Source organism: Colossoma macropomum, unplaced genomic scaffold (assembly GCF_904425465.1).
Source record: "Colossoma macropomum unplaced genomic scaffold, Colossoma_macropomum, whole genome shotgun sequence".
Lineage (NCBI taxonomy): Eukaryota > Metazoa > Chordata > Actinopteri > Characiformes > Serrasalmidae > Colossoma > Colossoma macropomum.
This window is the reverse complement of record NW_023494802.1, coordinates 5,935,198-5,952,837: the sequence shown is the minus strand read 5'-3', so window position 1 is coordinate 5,952,837 and position 17,640 is coordinate 5,935,198. Positions and strand designations below refer to the sequence as shown.

Here is a 17,640-nt window from a genome sequence, read left to right as displayed (position 1 = left end):
CACTGGGTTCTCCCTTCAAGATATAATTTAAGACAGATGGTATTTACATATATTTAATATGTGGGGCATATTATTATTGCTAACATTATACATATGTTACACATATGGGTCATATTATTTAAGTGCTTACGTATACATACACATATATCATAATGTACATATTTTATGCAAATATTACTATTACGTATACATACATGAAGATATTATTATTATATACGTGTACTGACACATAGAATGCGTGTAACACATGCATATGACCCCACGTCCTGACATTGTAGAAAAACAAACCTGCGTGTGTGAGTGTGTGTTGTGTGTGTGTTTACAGTCTGGCATAGTGCGCACTCCCCTTTAGTGAACTTAATATCAGTACTTCCTTCTCAAAGTGGAGCTTGGGAACTTATAGCTGATACACGCACACACACTCACACTCTACACCTTGCACGGAGCAGCGGGATGTCGAGGCGCCCGAGACACAGGTAACGGCAACGGGCAGCGCTCATAACTCACCACAGACATTTCTATCTATTTCGGACACTCCGAGTTCAGCTCTTTACGAAGCTTAGCGCCGTTTTAGCAGGCAGTCTGTGCAGAAATAACCTCCGCGACTCCTACATGTGTTTCTTTTGCACATGGTTGTGAGTAATTCAAGTGCACGCGCTGGTTGCTAAGTCCATTAGCTCGCACCGCTGCGGGAACAGGTGGATTAACTCAGCGCCCGGTGTGGCGCGTGCGGACCCCCGCGCGGTGGCGACGGAGCGGCTCGGTTTCATTTCTCAACCCATTCATTCATTCGCTCGCTCGCTTTGCACGTGCGGCTCCGTTAAGATTACAGGCAGTTTTTTCTTCTGGTGGAAACGTTGTGAATGAGAGCCGATGGTAACCGCGGAGCAGCGTAAAGACTGGAGGTAACGTTAGCGGCTATTTTCTAGCTCGTTTGGACCTTTTGCTAGTTTATGCTAACACGTTTAATGTCGCGTCAGTCTTTTAAAACGTCACTGTTAGCCCGTTTTCTGCATTTGTGAAGCTGAAATGAGCTCCTCTCAGCTTGTTCGTCAACCTTCCAGCATTTAAAGTCGAGCTCATCCTCGCAAACTCGGAGCCGAATCGAGCTCGTTGTTGTTTTTACACTCTGAGCTGTGGAGAAACCGTTACAGACTCTCTGTTTTGTTTAGAACGTAGAATTTAAATGAAAAAAAAAGCCGCCAGCGAACGCGCCACGATGACTCGCGCGACTCTGCACGAGCGCATGACTGCAGCTCGCGCTGCTTAAGGACAAAGCTGAGCGTGTGTGTGTGCGTGCGGTCCACGTTAGTAAACGAATACTGGCTTGATTTGTTCTATAGTAGATGATGTCATTTAACCCAATAAAACTATAGCATGTTTAATGTATAATATATACTTTATAAGCGTATTTTATGGACTGTAGGTATGTTGTTGTGTTACTATGAGTAAATATTAGCATTAAATAGAAGCGTTTTTTTTTTGTCATATTAGAAAACGAGTCGTGCTGGAATTTATAATTAGCTTGACTACAATAGAGATATAGTTGCAAGAATATTTAGAATTTTTGCTAAATATGATGTTTAATATGGTATGGGAAAAGATGCAGGGATTGCTCTGAAGTTTTTTTGAAATACTTATTTTTTTATGACATGTAACTGTAATATGCTTTTTCACCATAATGCTAAATTCGATCAAAAGACTAAATTTCATATAATAAATTAAATGATAAAGCTCGCTTTTAAGCCATGCGCTATGATCAGTTTGAGACTTCTGACGAAGAAAATTGAATCAGGTATGGACATTAATGGGTCAATACAGTTTTCATGAATGAACAAACCCACATATTCAGCTACAATACAAGCACGTAATAAAGGAGGCTATTTTGCTGCAACACTCATTTCATCCCCTCCTGATGAGACAAAGCTTTTCAAAATGACTAGGCATCCCTGACATCCTCTGGTGGAGGGTTTCTTCAACCGAGGATGGGATAAGGTTTGCAAGCCTGTTGTCCTGTTTATGGTTGTCCTCTCCTGTTTATCGTTTGTTTTTATCTGTAGGTTTGATCACTAAGCTGTAATGATAAACACTAGGCTTACATACACACACAGCGCCGACACAAAGGCCAATAGAGCTTGGTGTTCCACGTACACTGTGCATTATTGTAATTGGCTGAGAGCTGGCCAGGTGAGTTTGTAGAGCATGTGGCTGTGACAGTACCTGCGCAGGCCTGAACAAGCCGCAGTGAGGAAACACTGCCAGTCCATGTTCACACTTAGCGTATCTGTGGAAACCAAAAACACCAGAACAGGTTTCTCTCAGCCTGCTGGCACTACAGGTTCAGCCACTCCGGTTTTGTTTTGACTGTGTTATCGCTCAATTTTTCTATTATATATGACACAATGACAGGATAGGGCTGTTTTTAATATGCCAACATCCGTCACACTCTCTTCATTAACCTGTTATGGTCCATATTTGAAATCTTACATGTTGTTTGGGTCCATCCAGTTTAATTACTCAGAACAAGTTCTGTGCCATTCATATTAAATGTATTTGTTGGTCACAAATGAATTAGTAACAAGTCCATTCCTTTTCTCTCACTTTATTTCTCTCCCCTTTCTCTTTCCCTGCCCTCTGCTCCCCTTTGCCCAACTCACTTTCACTGCTGCCCCTCATTACCCCTCCTCCCTCTCCCTTTGTTTCTCTTGCTCTCTCACTCACTCATATGTCTTCTCCCCATCCATAGTGTTTACAGCAGCGATGAAGATGAGGAAGATGTGGAGATTTATGATCATGATTATGATGCCCCGTTAGCCAAAACAGGAAAACGGCACCTTGGCAAAACACGCTGGACGCGTGAAGAGGTATGCAGAAGCACTGTTGGATTCATGTGGGTTCATATGTAGGCCTGAACTTCAGCTCCTTGCTTTCATAACTACTGAATGTGCCAATTAGTTGAATAGTATTTATTGTTAATTTATAATAGGTACTGCATAATTCATAGTAAGTACTGAACAATGTGTTTAACTAAATAACTTAATAATAAGCTTAGGGTTCAAAGAATTAAGTAGGGGTGGGTGATGTGGCAAAAGTATGCAATACTGATACTTCACAGTCCACAGCATGCTCAGAAAAGTGTATTGTGATGTAATTCATCATGATAATGATAATTATCATCTAGGATTAACTCCTTCTGCAAGATCACAAGAATATTTAAAAAACAAACTCTATAATTATGGTGCTGTCTTTATTTACAGACTTTCAGGATTTGTTTTTTTTTTTCATTTATTATTAAAAGGATTTGAGTATTTTTTTGTTTTGGTAGTCAGTAGACCAGGTAGAGCTGAACACAGTAGATTCATTTATATGGCATTGCAACTTGTTATGTGATTCTAAGTTTGCTGTTTTCCACTGAGCAATCTTGAAAGTTCCACCTTTTTTTCTTTGTTTATGTTTGTTCTTCTGCTGTGATGGTGTTTGCTTGTTCTCCACAGGATGAGAAGCTGAAGCGACTGGTGGAACACCATGGTTCAGAAGACTGGAAAGTCATTGCCAGCTTCCTGCCTGTACGTATGTGTGTGTGTGTGTGTGTGTGTAAGTGTGTGTGTGTGTGTATTCTGAGACTTTAAGAGGGGTTAAGCTAGGCGTGGTGTATTAGATATGAGTATTTGCATGTGAATGGTTAGAAGGATCAGGTAGAATAGATCTGATGGTTCACAGTCCAATTTGCGTATTTGGGCATCACTTATAGGTTGGTTGTCCGTGGTGGGGGTTGGGGGGGTGTTGCATTGTTTCACAATCCACCATGCACCTGCTGATACAGTGGGCACAGCATGTCAACTTGTTTTGTTTTAGAAATAGATCAGCATTGTGTAAATCACAGTGAGTGAGAATCAGAAAGCGGAGATGTTTCATTTCTGAAACGCCAGGAGGGGATTCCACACACCTGGCCGCCTCGCCTCGGCTTGTCGCACCATTACAGAATCAAGCTCTAAACACCAGAGACATCCTGTTAGCGTATTGCAGAGCTTCAGAAATGAACAGGGGCAAATATTCAGTATTTCAACTAATAAGATAGGAGTATTGGGACAACAAATGGACCTAAAATAGCACTAAAATGGTCCCGGACATGGATTACGCCTGGTTTATGATTAAATTGCAGTTCCAATGGTGAATCAGCTTTGGTAATTCTTTTTTATCTAGGGTTAGGCTTAATATTAGTCTAAGAAACTGGGTTACTTCAACACAATTCTTGCTAAATGAAGTAAACAGAAAGTAAGACAACAGTTGTATAATTAGGTAAATGTAACATACTTTGTTAATTTGCCAAACACATTTCAATGTGCTCAATTTAAAGCACCATTTTTCAGTGTACATGATAAAATTCTGAAGCTGACATTATTTAACTTCACATAATCTGAATTTTTGTTTGTTTTTTTTGCATTTGTGCTTACATGTGTTTATAAAATTGCCCTGAATTTCAGTTAGTGCAGGCAAAAACTGCCTATTTAAAATGATACACAGCAGGCACAAAGCACTGCAGTGCAAGACTACACTACAGTGCTTTGACTTTTCATGGTGGTTGCAAGTGAATGAAATGTGTTTTATTGACACAATTCTTGCCAAAACAAGTAAACTAAAAGCAAGCAGTGGTGTTGACATAATATATTTTGTTTGTGTGCAGTGTTCACAAATACACATGCTAATTGAACTGGCTCGATTGAGACTGACGCAAATTAATAACCATGTGTGTGGGTGTGTGTTTGTTGCAGAACCGTACAGATGTTCAGTGTCAGCACCGCTGGCAGAAGGTCCTCAACCCTGAGCTTATTAAAGGACCCTGGACCAAAGAGGAGGACCAAAGGGTATGTGTACCTCTAACTACACCCTAAACACCATGAAAAACACAACTGCTGCCTAACTACAGCTTCAGTGCACCTGCACACAACAACTGTACATCATACAGCTACAGTTATATGCTAAAGCTGGAACAAACTTAATGTCTTGTTGACTTTCCAAGTAAAAGTTTTCTGCAAATTTTAGTGCAAAATTTCTGTTTAATTGCTGAGAAGCAATTAAATATTGGGAAAAGAACAAAAACATAAAATATAAAATGTGCCATAACTTTTGCACAGGCCACTTTTTTATTTGTTTTACCTATCTGTTAAATTCCGCCACTAAACAGTAGTTGTTCATTTAAATATACAGAAGTGTGTTCTCTGGAGACGATGTGTTCACTTAGTTTTACTGAGAAAATCAACAAAAAATAGAATTTGACCAGAAACGACCAAACTTTTGCACACCATTGGATAGTTCGGCTACATAATGAAAAAAGTGATGCATTGAAATTTACATGATTCAATTGCATCCATCATTTTCACATGACTAAAATATATTACACCAACACATTTTTCTTTCAGTTTACCTTTAGCAATAATTGTGTTGATGTAATGTATTTTATTAATGTAGAAAAGATGCACACACTTAAACATGTGAACTTCAATGCATCACTTTTCATTATTTCATTTTTAGACTATCATAATGTTAGGAGCAGAAAGTAAGCCTTGGCTCTGCTGAGTGGAACTGAGCACTGTAATGATTAACTGTACAGAGCAGGTGGCCCACTCTGTATCATCATCTTTATGGCCTGCCGACAGCCATTGGCAGGTGGATATTACAGATATTTAGCCAAATACCACTATCTGTGTGCAACCTTAACACACTTGCGCAATTCAAGTTCCCTTTCTCTGTGTTTGTGTTGGCCCTCTCCTACCTCCACTGCTCTTTCCCGCGCTCAATGTCCCTCCCTCTCTCCCTCTCTCTCTCTCTCTCTCTTTCTCTCTCTCTCTCTTTCTCTGGCTCACTCTCAGGTCATTGAGCTGGTGCAGAAATATGGCCCCAAGCGATGGTCAGTGATAGCGAAGCACTTAAAGGGCCGTATAGGGAAGCAGTGTCGTGAGCGCTGGCACAACCACCTGAACCCCGAGGTAAAGAAGACGTCCTGGACAGAGGAGGAAGACCGCATCATCTACCAGGCCCACGAGAAGCTCGGCAACCGCTGGGCGGAAATCGCCAAACTGCTGCCGGGCAGGTTAGAGCACTATAAAGACTTCTAGGAAAAACTACAACTTCCACAGAACTTCACACAATATCTAAAATCAACAGGAAGTACAGTTGTATGCAAAAGTTTGAGCACCCCTAGTCAAATGACATGTTTTGTCAATTTTCAAAGTGAAAATAAGCTAACACATCCTTTACAGAGAAAAAACCTAAATATGGCATTTTTCTGCACATTTTAAATTGGAAAAATATAAAATATATCATGTACCATAACATTTGCACAGGTCACATTTTATGTTTTAATTTTTTTACAGTGGTGTTTTGTTTACAGTATGGTAAACTCATAAAATTAACAGTAATTATGTACATTAAATGTGCAGAAGTGTGTTCTCTGTAGAGGATGTGTTAACTTATTTTCAATTGGAAACAACACGGAAAAATGGTGCTCTGAGTTTATAAGATTCAAGTATCTCAAGTGGTGGCACATGCATTAAGTGTATCACATCAACACAATTATTGCCAACTGAAGTAACCAACTGTGCTATATTTGTTTTTTAAACCATTTTTAAACTTTTCCTTAGAGGTCTGCACAGGCATGAAATTGAGGCATGGTTCTTCAAATAAAAACACGTCTATTACCTAACAAACACAGGCTTAAGTAGCAGACCTCTGCTTCTACTTAAAAGCTGTTTAGTGAGGTTCATTGTAACAAAACGTAAAATAACTCATTTTACTTGAGTCAAAAAGTCCTCATGAATTTCCACATGAATTACACTATTTTCTGCATAATTCAACTGTTGAGATGTAAACAAAGTCGTTCAGAGCGGTTTGATGTGAAATGGTTCATTAATAGAGAAATTTGCTGATGGTGGTGGTGATAGGAATCAGGGGTTGCAATGTTTATAACACAAATATAGTCATTTTATTCACTACCTAAAAGAACTAGTGAACCTGCATGCATTTTCTGAGGTTTTGTAGAAAATGTTGATAATTAGAAAATAGTGATAAATCTGAAAATAACTGGTTTTCTTTTGGTAGTATTTTGCCTAACAGGGTTCTTGACTCCTCTGCCATAAATAGGTTTTCCAAACCATGTTTTAGAGTGAAAGCTTATTTAAAAACTATCACAAACCAATGTCTGAGGCATCAGGCAAGCAGTTTTCATAACCATTTCATGTAATAGCTTTCTGTGAGGGAGCTTTCAGAGTGCAGACATCTGGTTCCCATCACCACCATTGAATTGATTGAATTATGAACAAATTTTGAAAAATCAATGGAGTTCCCCCTTTTTAAAAAAATGACATTTGTTAAAATGATTTTAGTCAAGAAGTTGATATTTTAATTAAGAAAATTCAGTGCACTTTGGTCACTATGTGTGTGTGTGTGTTTATGTGGATGGCTAATAATTATCCTCTCATTTCTAGAACTGATAATGCCATAAAGAACCACTGGAACTCTACCATGCGGCGTAAAGTGGAACAGGAGGGCTATCTGCAGCACACTGCTAAAGTGAGCCCCACTCCAATAACCAGCACCTACACGAAACCCCCCCACCTGCTCAACTACAGCCACACTCCAACCAGCAGCTCCATGGCAACCAGCCCCATCACTAGCCAGTACCCCTACTACATATCTGACCCACAAAGGGTGAGCGACACATTCATCTTCATGTTTTGACAGCTTTTATATTGCATACATCAGCATATACAGTTGCAAACATATTCACTGTGTTAACACATACATAACACAGCTTGTTAACGCCCTGGACAGTTATTTCCAGTCATACAGGACCACAATGGGGAGAGACTTATGAATTCGAAACCGAAAGCCACTTTGGCATTTCAAAAACATATTTGAAATCACTTGTAAAATCTGACCAGAATCACATAGTTCATAATGTTCCAGAGGCAAGTTTTTTCCTGATTGGCTCTTTTTTATGAGGAGTGGGACTTCCCCCCATAAACAGACACCAAGTGGGGCATTATGAGCTTTTCCATTCATTTTTTTAAACCATTTTTTTTTATATTTTCCTCCTTTGTAATCACTCTGATGCACACTGGAAAAAATGATGCCTTTAATTGTATGTACATCATTTCCACATGAATAAAATGCTTTATGTAAAGTTGGTTACTTACATTTGGCAGTAATTGTTTTATGTATGTGGAAATGATGAGTCAGCTAAATTCATCATTTTTTTCAGTGTTTCACACATAACACACTTGTCACATCTAACTGATATATATATATATATATATAAACATTTACCCACTCTGTTATTCACTCTTCAGGTACCGTTTCCATTGGCTCTTCAGCTGAACATTTTTAACATCCCTCAGCATGGCACTGCAGCTATACAGGTGAGCAAACCTCAGAGTCTTCTAAAGCCTGATGATTTCCAGGAACTAGTTCATTTTTATTTAATAGTGTCATTGTGCTAGTTGTATTGAAGCTCTGCAGGTATTGTGTTGTCCTTATTTTATCGTTAAGTTCTGGTTAGCTTTCTGGTTGAAGCCAATGCAAAATTGACCAATCCAGATATTTTTCCCTGTGATATCTAGGTAGAAACAGCCAAGACCCATTGGTTAGGCCTTCAGGAGCTGAACTACATGCCTTACACATTAGATTAACTACCAACTAAGAGAGGAATCAACCTGGGAACATTTAGAAGTCCTAGATACATCACTGATTGTGTGAGCCATATATAAGCCATAGTCTAACCAGGATTCAGTCAGTTGTTAGAAAAGGAAAACAGTGGCAGCAGCTCTATGCCAGAACCTTTTACTGAAAGAGTCACTCTAAACCTGCTACATACAAGGAAAGATATATGCTTATATCTGTTACAGGCTTCAAGTAAACATGTAGTCTTTTACAAGCTTGAAATGTCTGTTTAATCTAGAACAGCCAAAAGAGGTTTACGTGCATTAGTGTTAGCTTAGCACAAACATACTAATACCGTAGGGGCGGTAAAAGAAATTAGTGTTTTCATGGAGATGTTTTGGTCCAAATTGAAGGCCTACCTCTAATAGTCATATTGCGTCACTGGTTACCAACTGTTTTTAATTTTACTTCAACTCAGTTTTAAAGCAATGCTCCTTTGTAAACATTTAGTAAAGGATTTGATCCAGTGAAGCATTCCTGTCTCAAGTACAATGCAGAGCTATTTTAGAGCAATGATCCATTACAAACAGTTAGCAAAGCATTTTCCCCCAGTGAAACATTTCTGCGTAATAGCTATTAGAAAAGTATTTTGAACAGTCTTTAATGTAACTAAGCATATTTATAGTATTTTATCTTAACTTGTCTTCCCTTTTGTGTTTACATGTCTCAGAAACACTATAATGAAGAGGACCCAGAGAAAGAGAAGAGGGTAAAGGAGATTGAGATGCTTCTGATGTCAACAGAGAATGAGCTGAAGGGACAACAAGCACTACCCGTGAGTGTGTGTGTGTGTGTGTGTGTGTGTGTGTGTGTTTGTGATTAATTGGAGGAAGCATCTGGGGGTCTATTTCACATTCTAACTGCTTGGCTAAGTGATGCAATGTGCCCTTATCACACCACAAACTCTGTTTAACTCCTTGTGCAACACAGACCCCTCCCCCCCCCACGCACATCATTCAACTAGTCAAGTTCCCTTTCTCTCGCCTCTCTTCCTCCATCTCACTCTCTCTCCCTCTCTCGCTCTCTCACAGATCTCCATGGCCAGTTACGGGTGGGGTCGGGGCTCTTTGACTGACACCTCCATGGGTGTGGCCGTGTCGGTGCCAGCTCCCCCCCTGGAGCAGGGCTGTCTTCCTGAGGAGAGTGCTCATGGCAACACGAACAGCCCAAACAGCAGCAGCTTGAGCAGCAGCAGTAGTAGCAGCAGCAATGCAGGTAGCAGCGTGGTCCTGGCAGCCTTACCGGAGTTCATGGATGCCATCGACTCAGTAAGAAAGATACACCATACTTCATATATTAAGGGTGTCCAGTCTTATTCACAAGAGGGCCGGTATGGTTGCTGGCTTTCATTCCAGTCAAGCAGGAGCACGTCCAGTCAATGTTCCAGGCTACAAATGCCTTCTTCTGTAGCAACTGTTGCTAGGTTGGGCAAGCTTTGTAGAACATTAGCAAAAATCCCATTAACCTAATGAGAAATGATAGCACACAACATATAAACATGTTTTTAATCCAAGTAACTGAGTTTTGAGTGTTCAAACTGATTTGTTTTGAAAATTTATGAAAGATCTCTTTTTTAGGTTAGATTCATTGTTGTCATTTCAAACCTACCTACATTTAATTAGCTATAACAACACAGTCCAGCTCAGTAGTGAAGCATTTAAACCAGAAACTCGAAATTATGCAGCAAGTCTAAATAAAGACCATGATAATTTCTCACTAGGTTGAATGAAATTTTGTCATTATTTTGTGTAGCTTGTCCAACTTCAAAACAGTAGCTACCAAAGAACAGATTTGTGGGCAGAGCATGGATAAATCAGTTGTTTGAAAACTGAAACCTATTGATTTAAACAAGTGGCTGCAACCTGCAGCCATGCTGGCCTTTTGTGAATGCGCTGCCCCCTTTATAACATTAATATAAATGGGTTTCAGTGACGATCACAGGCATTTATGAATTAGTGGATCGGCAGAGTCATGAGGTTAAACGTTGGCCCCTCTACATAACTGCATAACCTGGTCTTCTCAGAAAACTCCAGCTGATAGAAGCTTGTCTAAAATGCGTAAGGCTGCAGATGGTGAGGGCTGTACGCCACCGGCCCACAGCGAGGACAGCGGCTTGTTGTCATTTGTTTGCTCCACGCCCAAACGTTCTATCATGAGCAACTTGCCTTTTTCTCCCTCTCAGGTACCCACCAAGAGATCCCTAAGTCACCCAATAATCAGCAGTAGTTCTAGAATGATCCTATTAGTCACTTGCCGATCCATTAGCACATTGCTGCACCAATCAGTCACTAATCAATGACATTTAGACCAATCATCTCCCTCAATCAGTGATTTTTCCTTCATTTCATGATCATCATCTAATTCCTTTGCTGCGTTAGATATCAGGTGACGATGCATACTTAAAAACTTAGTAAACACTATCATGTAGCATTAATGTGAACTGAACATCATACTGTAAAAAAAGAAAGCTTCAAATTGTAAGGCATCGTACTTCCCAGCTTTGTTTTGAGTTAATTCAATGTGAGGGCATTGGTGTTAAAATTTTACCTTTTTTTACAGTGCAGACTGTGTTATTGAGTTGTGTCAGTTTTGCTGTTGCTTTTTGTCAGATCATACTTCTGAGATCACATGCATGGTTAATACATCTGTATGCACCTTGATCCAGCAGTTAGGAAGATTTTATTTCTGGTTGTGCTCTCCCACCAATGCTGAAATGGTTTCCGTTCTCCAAATGAAATTTCAACACACTAATGAAACTGAGTGCAAAAGTGGTAATTGTGGCCTGACGCTCCATTAAAGTCTGAAGCTTTGAGCATTCTGTTACTTTCTCAGAGGAATAAGAGTAAAATGGATTAATTAGCGTTTGAGAAAAGTGTATTCCCCAGCATTTATGTATCACAAATATTTACACAGTGTACAAATACTTCTCTTTGGCATTTGACTGTTCCTCTGCATTCAGTATATTACATAATGCTAAAGTTTTATTTTAAGCAGAGGTGAGATAACATTTAGTCTTTCATATTCTGATAAGAAACAGGGAAATTAGAAAGCCTTCTTTTTCACATCTTCCTGTCAAGCTCTAACAACATGCATGCTTCTTTCTGTAACACAACTGGATTTTCTGTTTTTCTTTTAGTATGTAGAGTGTTGTGTCTGACAGATGTTTTCTCCCTCTCTGTGTCTCTCTCTTTCTCTCCAATAGTTCTTAAATGCTTCAGTGAGCCCAGATTCGGATAGCCAGAGTCTACCTGTTTCGCCCACATCAGTGTGCTCCCAGAAACCTCTGCAGCATGACCTTACTCTCCGCCCCCAGAAAGAGAATGACATGTAAGAACTGCTTTGTGTTTGTTTAGAATTCATTTCAGACATTAAACTTGTTTTGGTGTCAGATAGAAACCTTTCACAACTCTTTGGCAAAGAACCATCAAAGAACACAGCCAGCATTAAAGAGTGCTCTAATCACTGACAGCAAGGAGAGGAACTCTGTCTCTTCTTATTTCTAAAGAACGCAACTGACAGTTTTTTTTTTTGATTGATGTATGTTTATGTATAATTTTCACATGAATGAACTATATTACGTCCATTGTCCAGAATTGCCAAATTGTCCAGCATTTTTGTTATAATACAAAAAATACAGACATTTTTGTGAATTTAACATTAAAATAAGGCACATCTGAGACTAAAACACCAGGGTAATTTCTGAAATTGGAATTTAGTCCATTGAGCTCGACCACTGTGTAAATACAAGTCATGTCCAAATATTGTACTGTTTTCTAGGTATTTTAATTTAGTTGTTAAAATATGGTGCTTAACATAGTAAGGTCAAAAGGTTAGTGTGTATAAAATCTCACTATGAGAGCCCACATATATTATAAATAGAAGTCATTCTAAAAAAAAAAAATCAATTCCGTTCTACTGTCTCTACAATGGGTAAAGTGCTTTTATCCCTGATGATTGCTACTTGCGATATAGATATATAATCTTGCAATATAGCGATATAGTCGTTCAGCAACGATTGCGGTTATGACAGTCCACAGAAATAATTGGGTTCTACATCCATTTCAGATGAAAAAGATATGAAAGCAGATCGTCTTGGTTGCTAACAAAAACAGTTTACACATGATAACCTATTTTGACCCCCTGTTTGAAAACTACCAAAGAAAGAAATCTGAATATGTGAAAATGAAACCACAATATTTCATTGCTTACTAGCCAAAGAAAGTTAAATACCATATCCATAGATTGGCCAAATAATGACCGTAAACTGCCGCTGTGCTGTGTTTGGTTCACCAAAAGACAGAGGGTTTGTATGTAAGTTTATGATAAGGCTGTAGACAAGGCTTTATGCAACTGAATCGTTCCTTCCGCAGGTTCAGGACACCAACTCTGAGGCGCTCCATCATGGAGTGTTCTCCTCGCACTCCTACCCCATTCAAAACAGCACTGACCATGCAGGACACGAAATATGGACCACTGAAGAGGGTGAGGCTTTGCGTTTGACAAAAGAGATATATATATAGAATTGACTTTATTCAATTTTTTACATCATTTTAATATAAATATAATAAATTACATGAACATATTTATTGGCAAAAGTAAGTAAACAGAAAGGTAAAACTGTGTTGATGTAATATTATTTAATCATGTGAAAATGACATACACCTTTAAATTAAATAAATTAAATGCATCACTTTTTATCAATATATTGTCTTCAGTATGTGACCCTCACAGTCTGGGTGAATGGTCTATATGTATTTCTTGTACTTCTATGTGAGTATTAATATACGGGTATCTGTTATGTTTAGTCCCATAGTCCTACTGTGGAGGCAGTGGTTGGTGGCATTAAGCAGGAGCCTCAGGAGTGTGAAGTGAGCGTTGGGGGCGCGCACCTTGATCAGGCCCCCCTAAAGAAGATCAAACAAGAGGTCAGTCCAACCCTTATTACATGCAATAGTATCTCAAATTTATTATCAATAATGTAACAAATATCAGTATTTATACAATGCGAAAAGTAGTGTGTTGATTTAAATCATTCAAATGTGTATAAGTTTTTTTCATTTTTACATCAACACAATTGATGTCATAAATATGCTCTGCTTTTCATATGCGGTGGCACTGACATACTGTAAGTGTATTCATAGTTGAGGATGAACTAGAATAGCATGGTTACTTTATGTTTGTAGGCGGAGCCAACATGCCTTCAATGGGAGGGGCAAAATCTCCATACCCAGCTATTCCCTTCAAGTGGCCCTGCCCACGATATGCCTGTGAGTGACCTTTCACCCGTGTACTTTGGTTAAACTCAGCAACACTTCAATGGATGCTTATAGAAACATACTTCCTTATTTTTTTTCTTTCTTTCTTTCTTGGCCTCTCTCTCTCACTCACTCAGTCTCTCACTCTCTTACTATATGTTAGTATGTGTTGTAATAGTGGTGTAATATCTGGCCTCTGTTGTTCTGGTTTTCTGCAGGATCTGTTGACCAGCTCTGTCCTGATGCTGCCTGGGGCAGAGAAGAGTGAGGATGGTCATAAAGCTCCACAGATGCCCCGCAGAACCCTGGGCAGCCCACTGCAGGTAATACTGCCCTTATATTTCTGTGCACTGCACATTCTGTTCAACTCCTTCTAACTACACTAATAAAGTGGAGCTTTGAATTTGTTTGATTCAAATGTAAATCATTTCTACATTAAAATATGTTACATCAACACAGTTATTGCTGAAAATAAGCAAAAGAAAAAGGAAGTAAATTAGTTATAAAGCACATTAAAAAACAACGGTTAAACAATATAAACTATCACAATATAAATACAAAGAAAAAGAAATTAATTTCACTGTATTTTATTTATGAGGAAATGGACACATCTGAATCAAGTAAATTCAATATGTCACTTTGTTCAGAGCAAAGAATTCTACCCCTGAGCAGCAACCTGTCCAGCAACCAAGATTAAAACACACATCACTTTTTCTCCTCTTTCAGTAATTATTCTATTCTGAATTTCTCTTTCATCTGTAATTTCTATGTTCAGTTTTTCCTTTGATAATTCTTCAGTCATCTATTCCATCAGTAGTTGTTCTACAGCTCTGTAAGATTCTTTTGTAAGTTTTATCTGATGCAAAAACAGGTTTAGAGTCTAACAGTACTGAGTACTGAACAATTGATCAATTGCATTAAGAAAATCCCACCTCCCTTAGTTATTGTTACCCTGTCCAACAAACTATTAGGTCACGTCACCTTGTAGCATCCATAACGCTTGTGCTAACAGGCTAAAAAGTTCAATAGAACTTAGCAAAATGTAGAAGCAAACAGAGGAGTACATTTGAAACACTTTAATTCAAAAATAAAAATATGACTGTAGGCCAAATGAAAACTAACAAAAATGGACTGTGGAAACAATGCAGAAAAATAATTTAGTCACTCGAGGTTAAAGCAGCAGGGTTTCATTGTCTATTAAGGAGAGGGATTTAGTGGTGGAAAGTACCCCTTCAGATGAGCTAATGCTAACGTTAACATTGGAGCTAGTCAGAGCAATGCTGGAAAGTGAGGACGACTTGACTTCTGTATGAGATCTTTCAGCAAACTTTAATGAAACAATACAAAAAATGGCATGTGTACTTATACTAATTTACTGCCACTGTGGCTCTTAGTGCATGTTTGTTTTGAGGAATTCTTTCCGAGTTTTTTCCTTTACTTGACTGAGGAGCATCAAGATAGAATTATATAGACGTTTTTGTGGCCGACTTTTGTGATGTTTTGCAAGGCAGAAAGAAGCATGGTCCATTTAGTATAATGGAATTCATCATGGTTTGTGGTTGTGTTTATTTTTCTTTAGGACCCCAGGTGTTGTATTAGGCCATAAAGTCATAAAAATACACATTGTGAGATATAACATTCTCTTTATCTTTTCACTTCTCACCCCCTCCTTCTCACTGTTCCTCTTCCTCAATCTCTCTGCCTGCAGCATTTGAGCACATGGGAGCAGGTGCTTTGTGGGAAATCAGAGGAGCAGCTCCTGCCTTCTGAGCCAACACACAAATACCTCAACAGCTTTTCCTCCCGCACACTCGTCATGTAGAGGACAGCAGGAGAGAGAGGGAGAGTGAGAGAGAGAGAAGACAATCATCTTGAAAAGAAAAGGAAAGAGAAAACACTCTGTGGCCACTCCTAAGGTGGGGTCAGGTCACTGTGGTACACAATTTGGGAGAGGCGTAAAGCCATTCATTTGACCGCACGGCCATCAATTAAGCTGTGCTCTTACCAGTTGGATTTTCGACCAACCAAAGAAATATTGGGTTTTTTCTACTTTTTTGACCTTTTTTAATAATATTATATTATATATTTTGTATTATAAATGGGGAAATGAACTGTCTATGAGGGCTGTAATTGTATGGATTTTAATATAAAGAACAATTTGTAATAATTTATTATTTTGTATTAAAAATAATTAACTATGACGGGCGCATTTGCCAGTGTTGGACCCCAGTATTCGTGCCCCCTTCTCATGTCTAGATTACTGATTGTGTGTTAACAGTAAGGAGTGTGCATCCTGCAAGCATTATCATGATTTGATACCCTGTAGCCCAACAGTGCTGCCTCAGAGAACACAGAACCATGTTTAAGCTGGCAGTGTACTTCAAACAAAAGTGATGTTTTTAGGTCTCAAATGTGAAATCAACATTATACTGATGACGATACAATGACAGATAATTCATTTACATCCTCAGAAAAACGTCCTTCACCTAGTTTTGACTGGGTTCTCATTAAATACTCTTTTAAAGCACTTGCAAACATCAGATTCATCCCCTCAGGCAAAGGGTCCGAAGCATAGCCAATGTCACAAAATTTTCCTCCGCACGTCGCATGCAATCACGCACTTCCATTCCATAGTGTAGCTTTAAGTATACAACTGCATGTTCATCGTTTGAAGTGTGCTGCCAGCTTTAGAATGCGCTACACAAGGCTTTTATTATGCCAATGTATTCCTGACCAAACCAAGCACATACGAGTGCCTCCTAGTTCACCTTGCCAAGTTTAGAAATAAACCTGAACTGTCACGTGGTTCAGCAAACTCACAGACACCCAGCATTTCATTTAGTGTTACCATTTCAAAGCAGTAAAGCAGTCAAAGCCCAGGACCGAAACTGCCTCCTATTAGCACTGTGTCAAACCTGACAACAAAGCTACGAGATTTTAGCTGAACAAAATAAAAGTGTTGGTTTAAGATTTGTTACCAAGCTAGCAAAGGAAAGCAAAGTTTACCAAGCATGTTTTCAAATCAAAGGCCTAAGTGACAAAAAAAAGGAGCTTTTGATCTGATGAGACATTTCTTAACGCCTAATTTCATAACACTGTTTTGTTTTTGTTTTCGTTTGTTTTTGTTGTTTGTTTTATAATCAAGAGTGTCAATGGTATTACTAGTTCTAAAAACACTGAAATTACTGCTTTTATAACTAGTCGGCTTGTTTTTGATATTTCAATGTACTTTTGATACCAAGACTGTTGTGGCCAATCAAAAACATTTTAGCAGTAACGTTTTGGTTATTTGCTGCCTTTTTTGTATTAGCTTAAAGTACAAACACTTTTTTATACACGTCAAACTTTTCTACACATTTTTGATACGATTTTTTTAAACTGCCATGTGAATAAAGTGTGTTTTTTGAAACAGTTTGTGTTTGTTTTTTATTTTATACATAGAACTCAACATTATATTAACTCCTTAAATGGCCAGGGCCAAAGTTTTATTACACACTTCTATAACCTGAGAATTGCCCAACCAGTTCACATCAAAGTCCTTGAAGTTACTGAATAATAAGCTTTAGTATATAATAAGCCTGGGATTTTAAAGGGTTAATGTAATACATTTTATTCATTTGAATCAAGTAAATTCAATGCATCACTTTCTCATCAAAGCTCAAATGAA

At 38.6% G+C, this 17,640-nt stretch overlaps 1 protein-coding gene across 2 annotated transcripts; it reads left to right on the top strand.

The window, feature by feature from the left end:
* The first annotated feature begins 362 nt into the window (after window positions 1–362).
* On the top strand, window positions 363–17,376 carry myb (v-myb avian myeloblastosis viral oncogene homolog). 2 transcript variants are annotated; one of them, XM_036592032.1, is made up of 15 exons: window positions 363–476; window positions 2,747–2,864; window positions 3,495–3,566; window positions 4,773–4,865; window positions 5,871–6,091; window positions 7,485–7,707; window positions 8,349–8,417; window positions 9,389–9,493; window positions 9,750–9,986; window positions 11,921–12,045; window positions 13,089–13,200; window positions 13,524–13,643; window positions 13,902–13,985; window positions 14,192–14,296; window positions 15,682–17,376. In XM_036592032.1, the coding sequence occupies exons 1-15, from the start codon at window positions 454–456 to the stop codon at window positions 15,793–15,795; spliced, it is 1,821 nt and encodes a 606-aa protein (XP_036447925.1). In that variant the 5' UTR covers window positions 363–453; the 3' UTR covers window positions 15,796–17,376. The 2 variants fall into 2 exon arrangements, with proteins under 2 accessions (XP_036447925.1, XP_036447923.1); XM_036592030.1 differs by lacking the exon at window positions 363–476 and adding an exon at window positions 792–905.
* The last annotated feature ends 264 nt before the right edge of the window (window positions 17,377–17,640 follow it).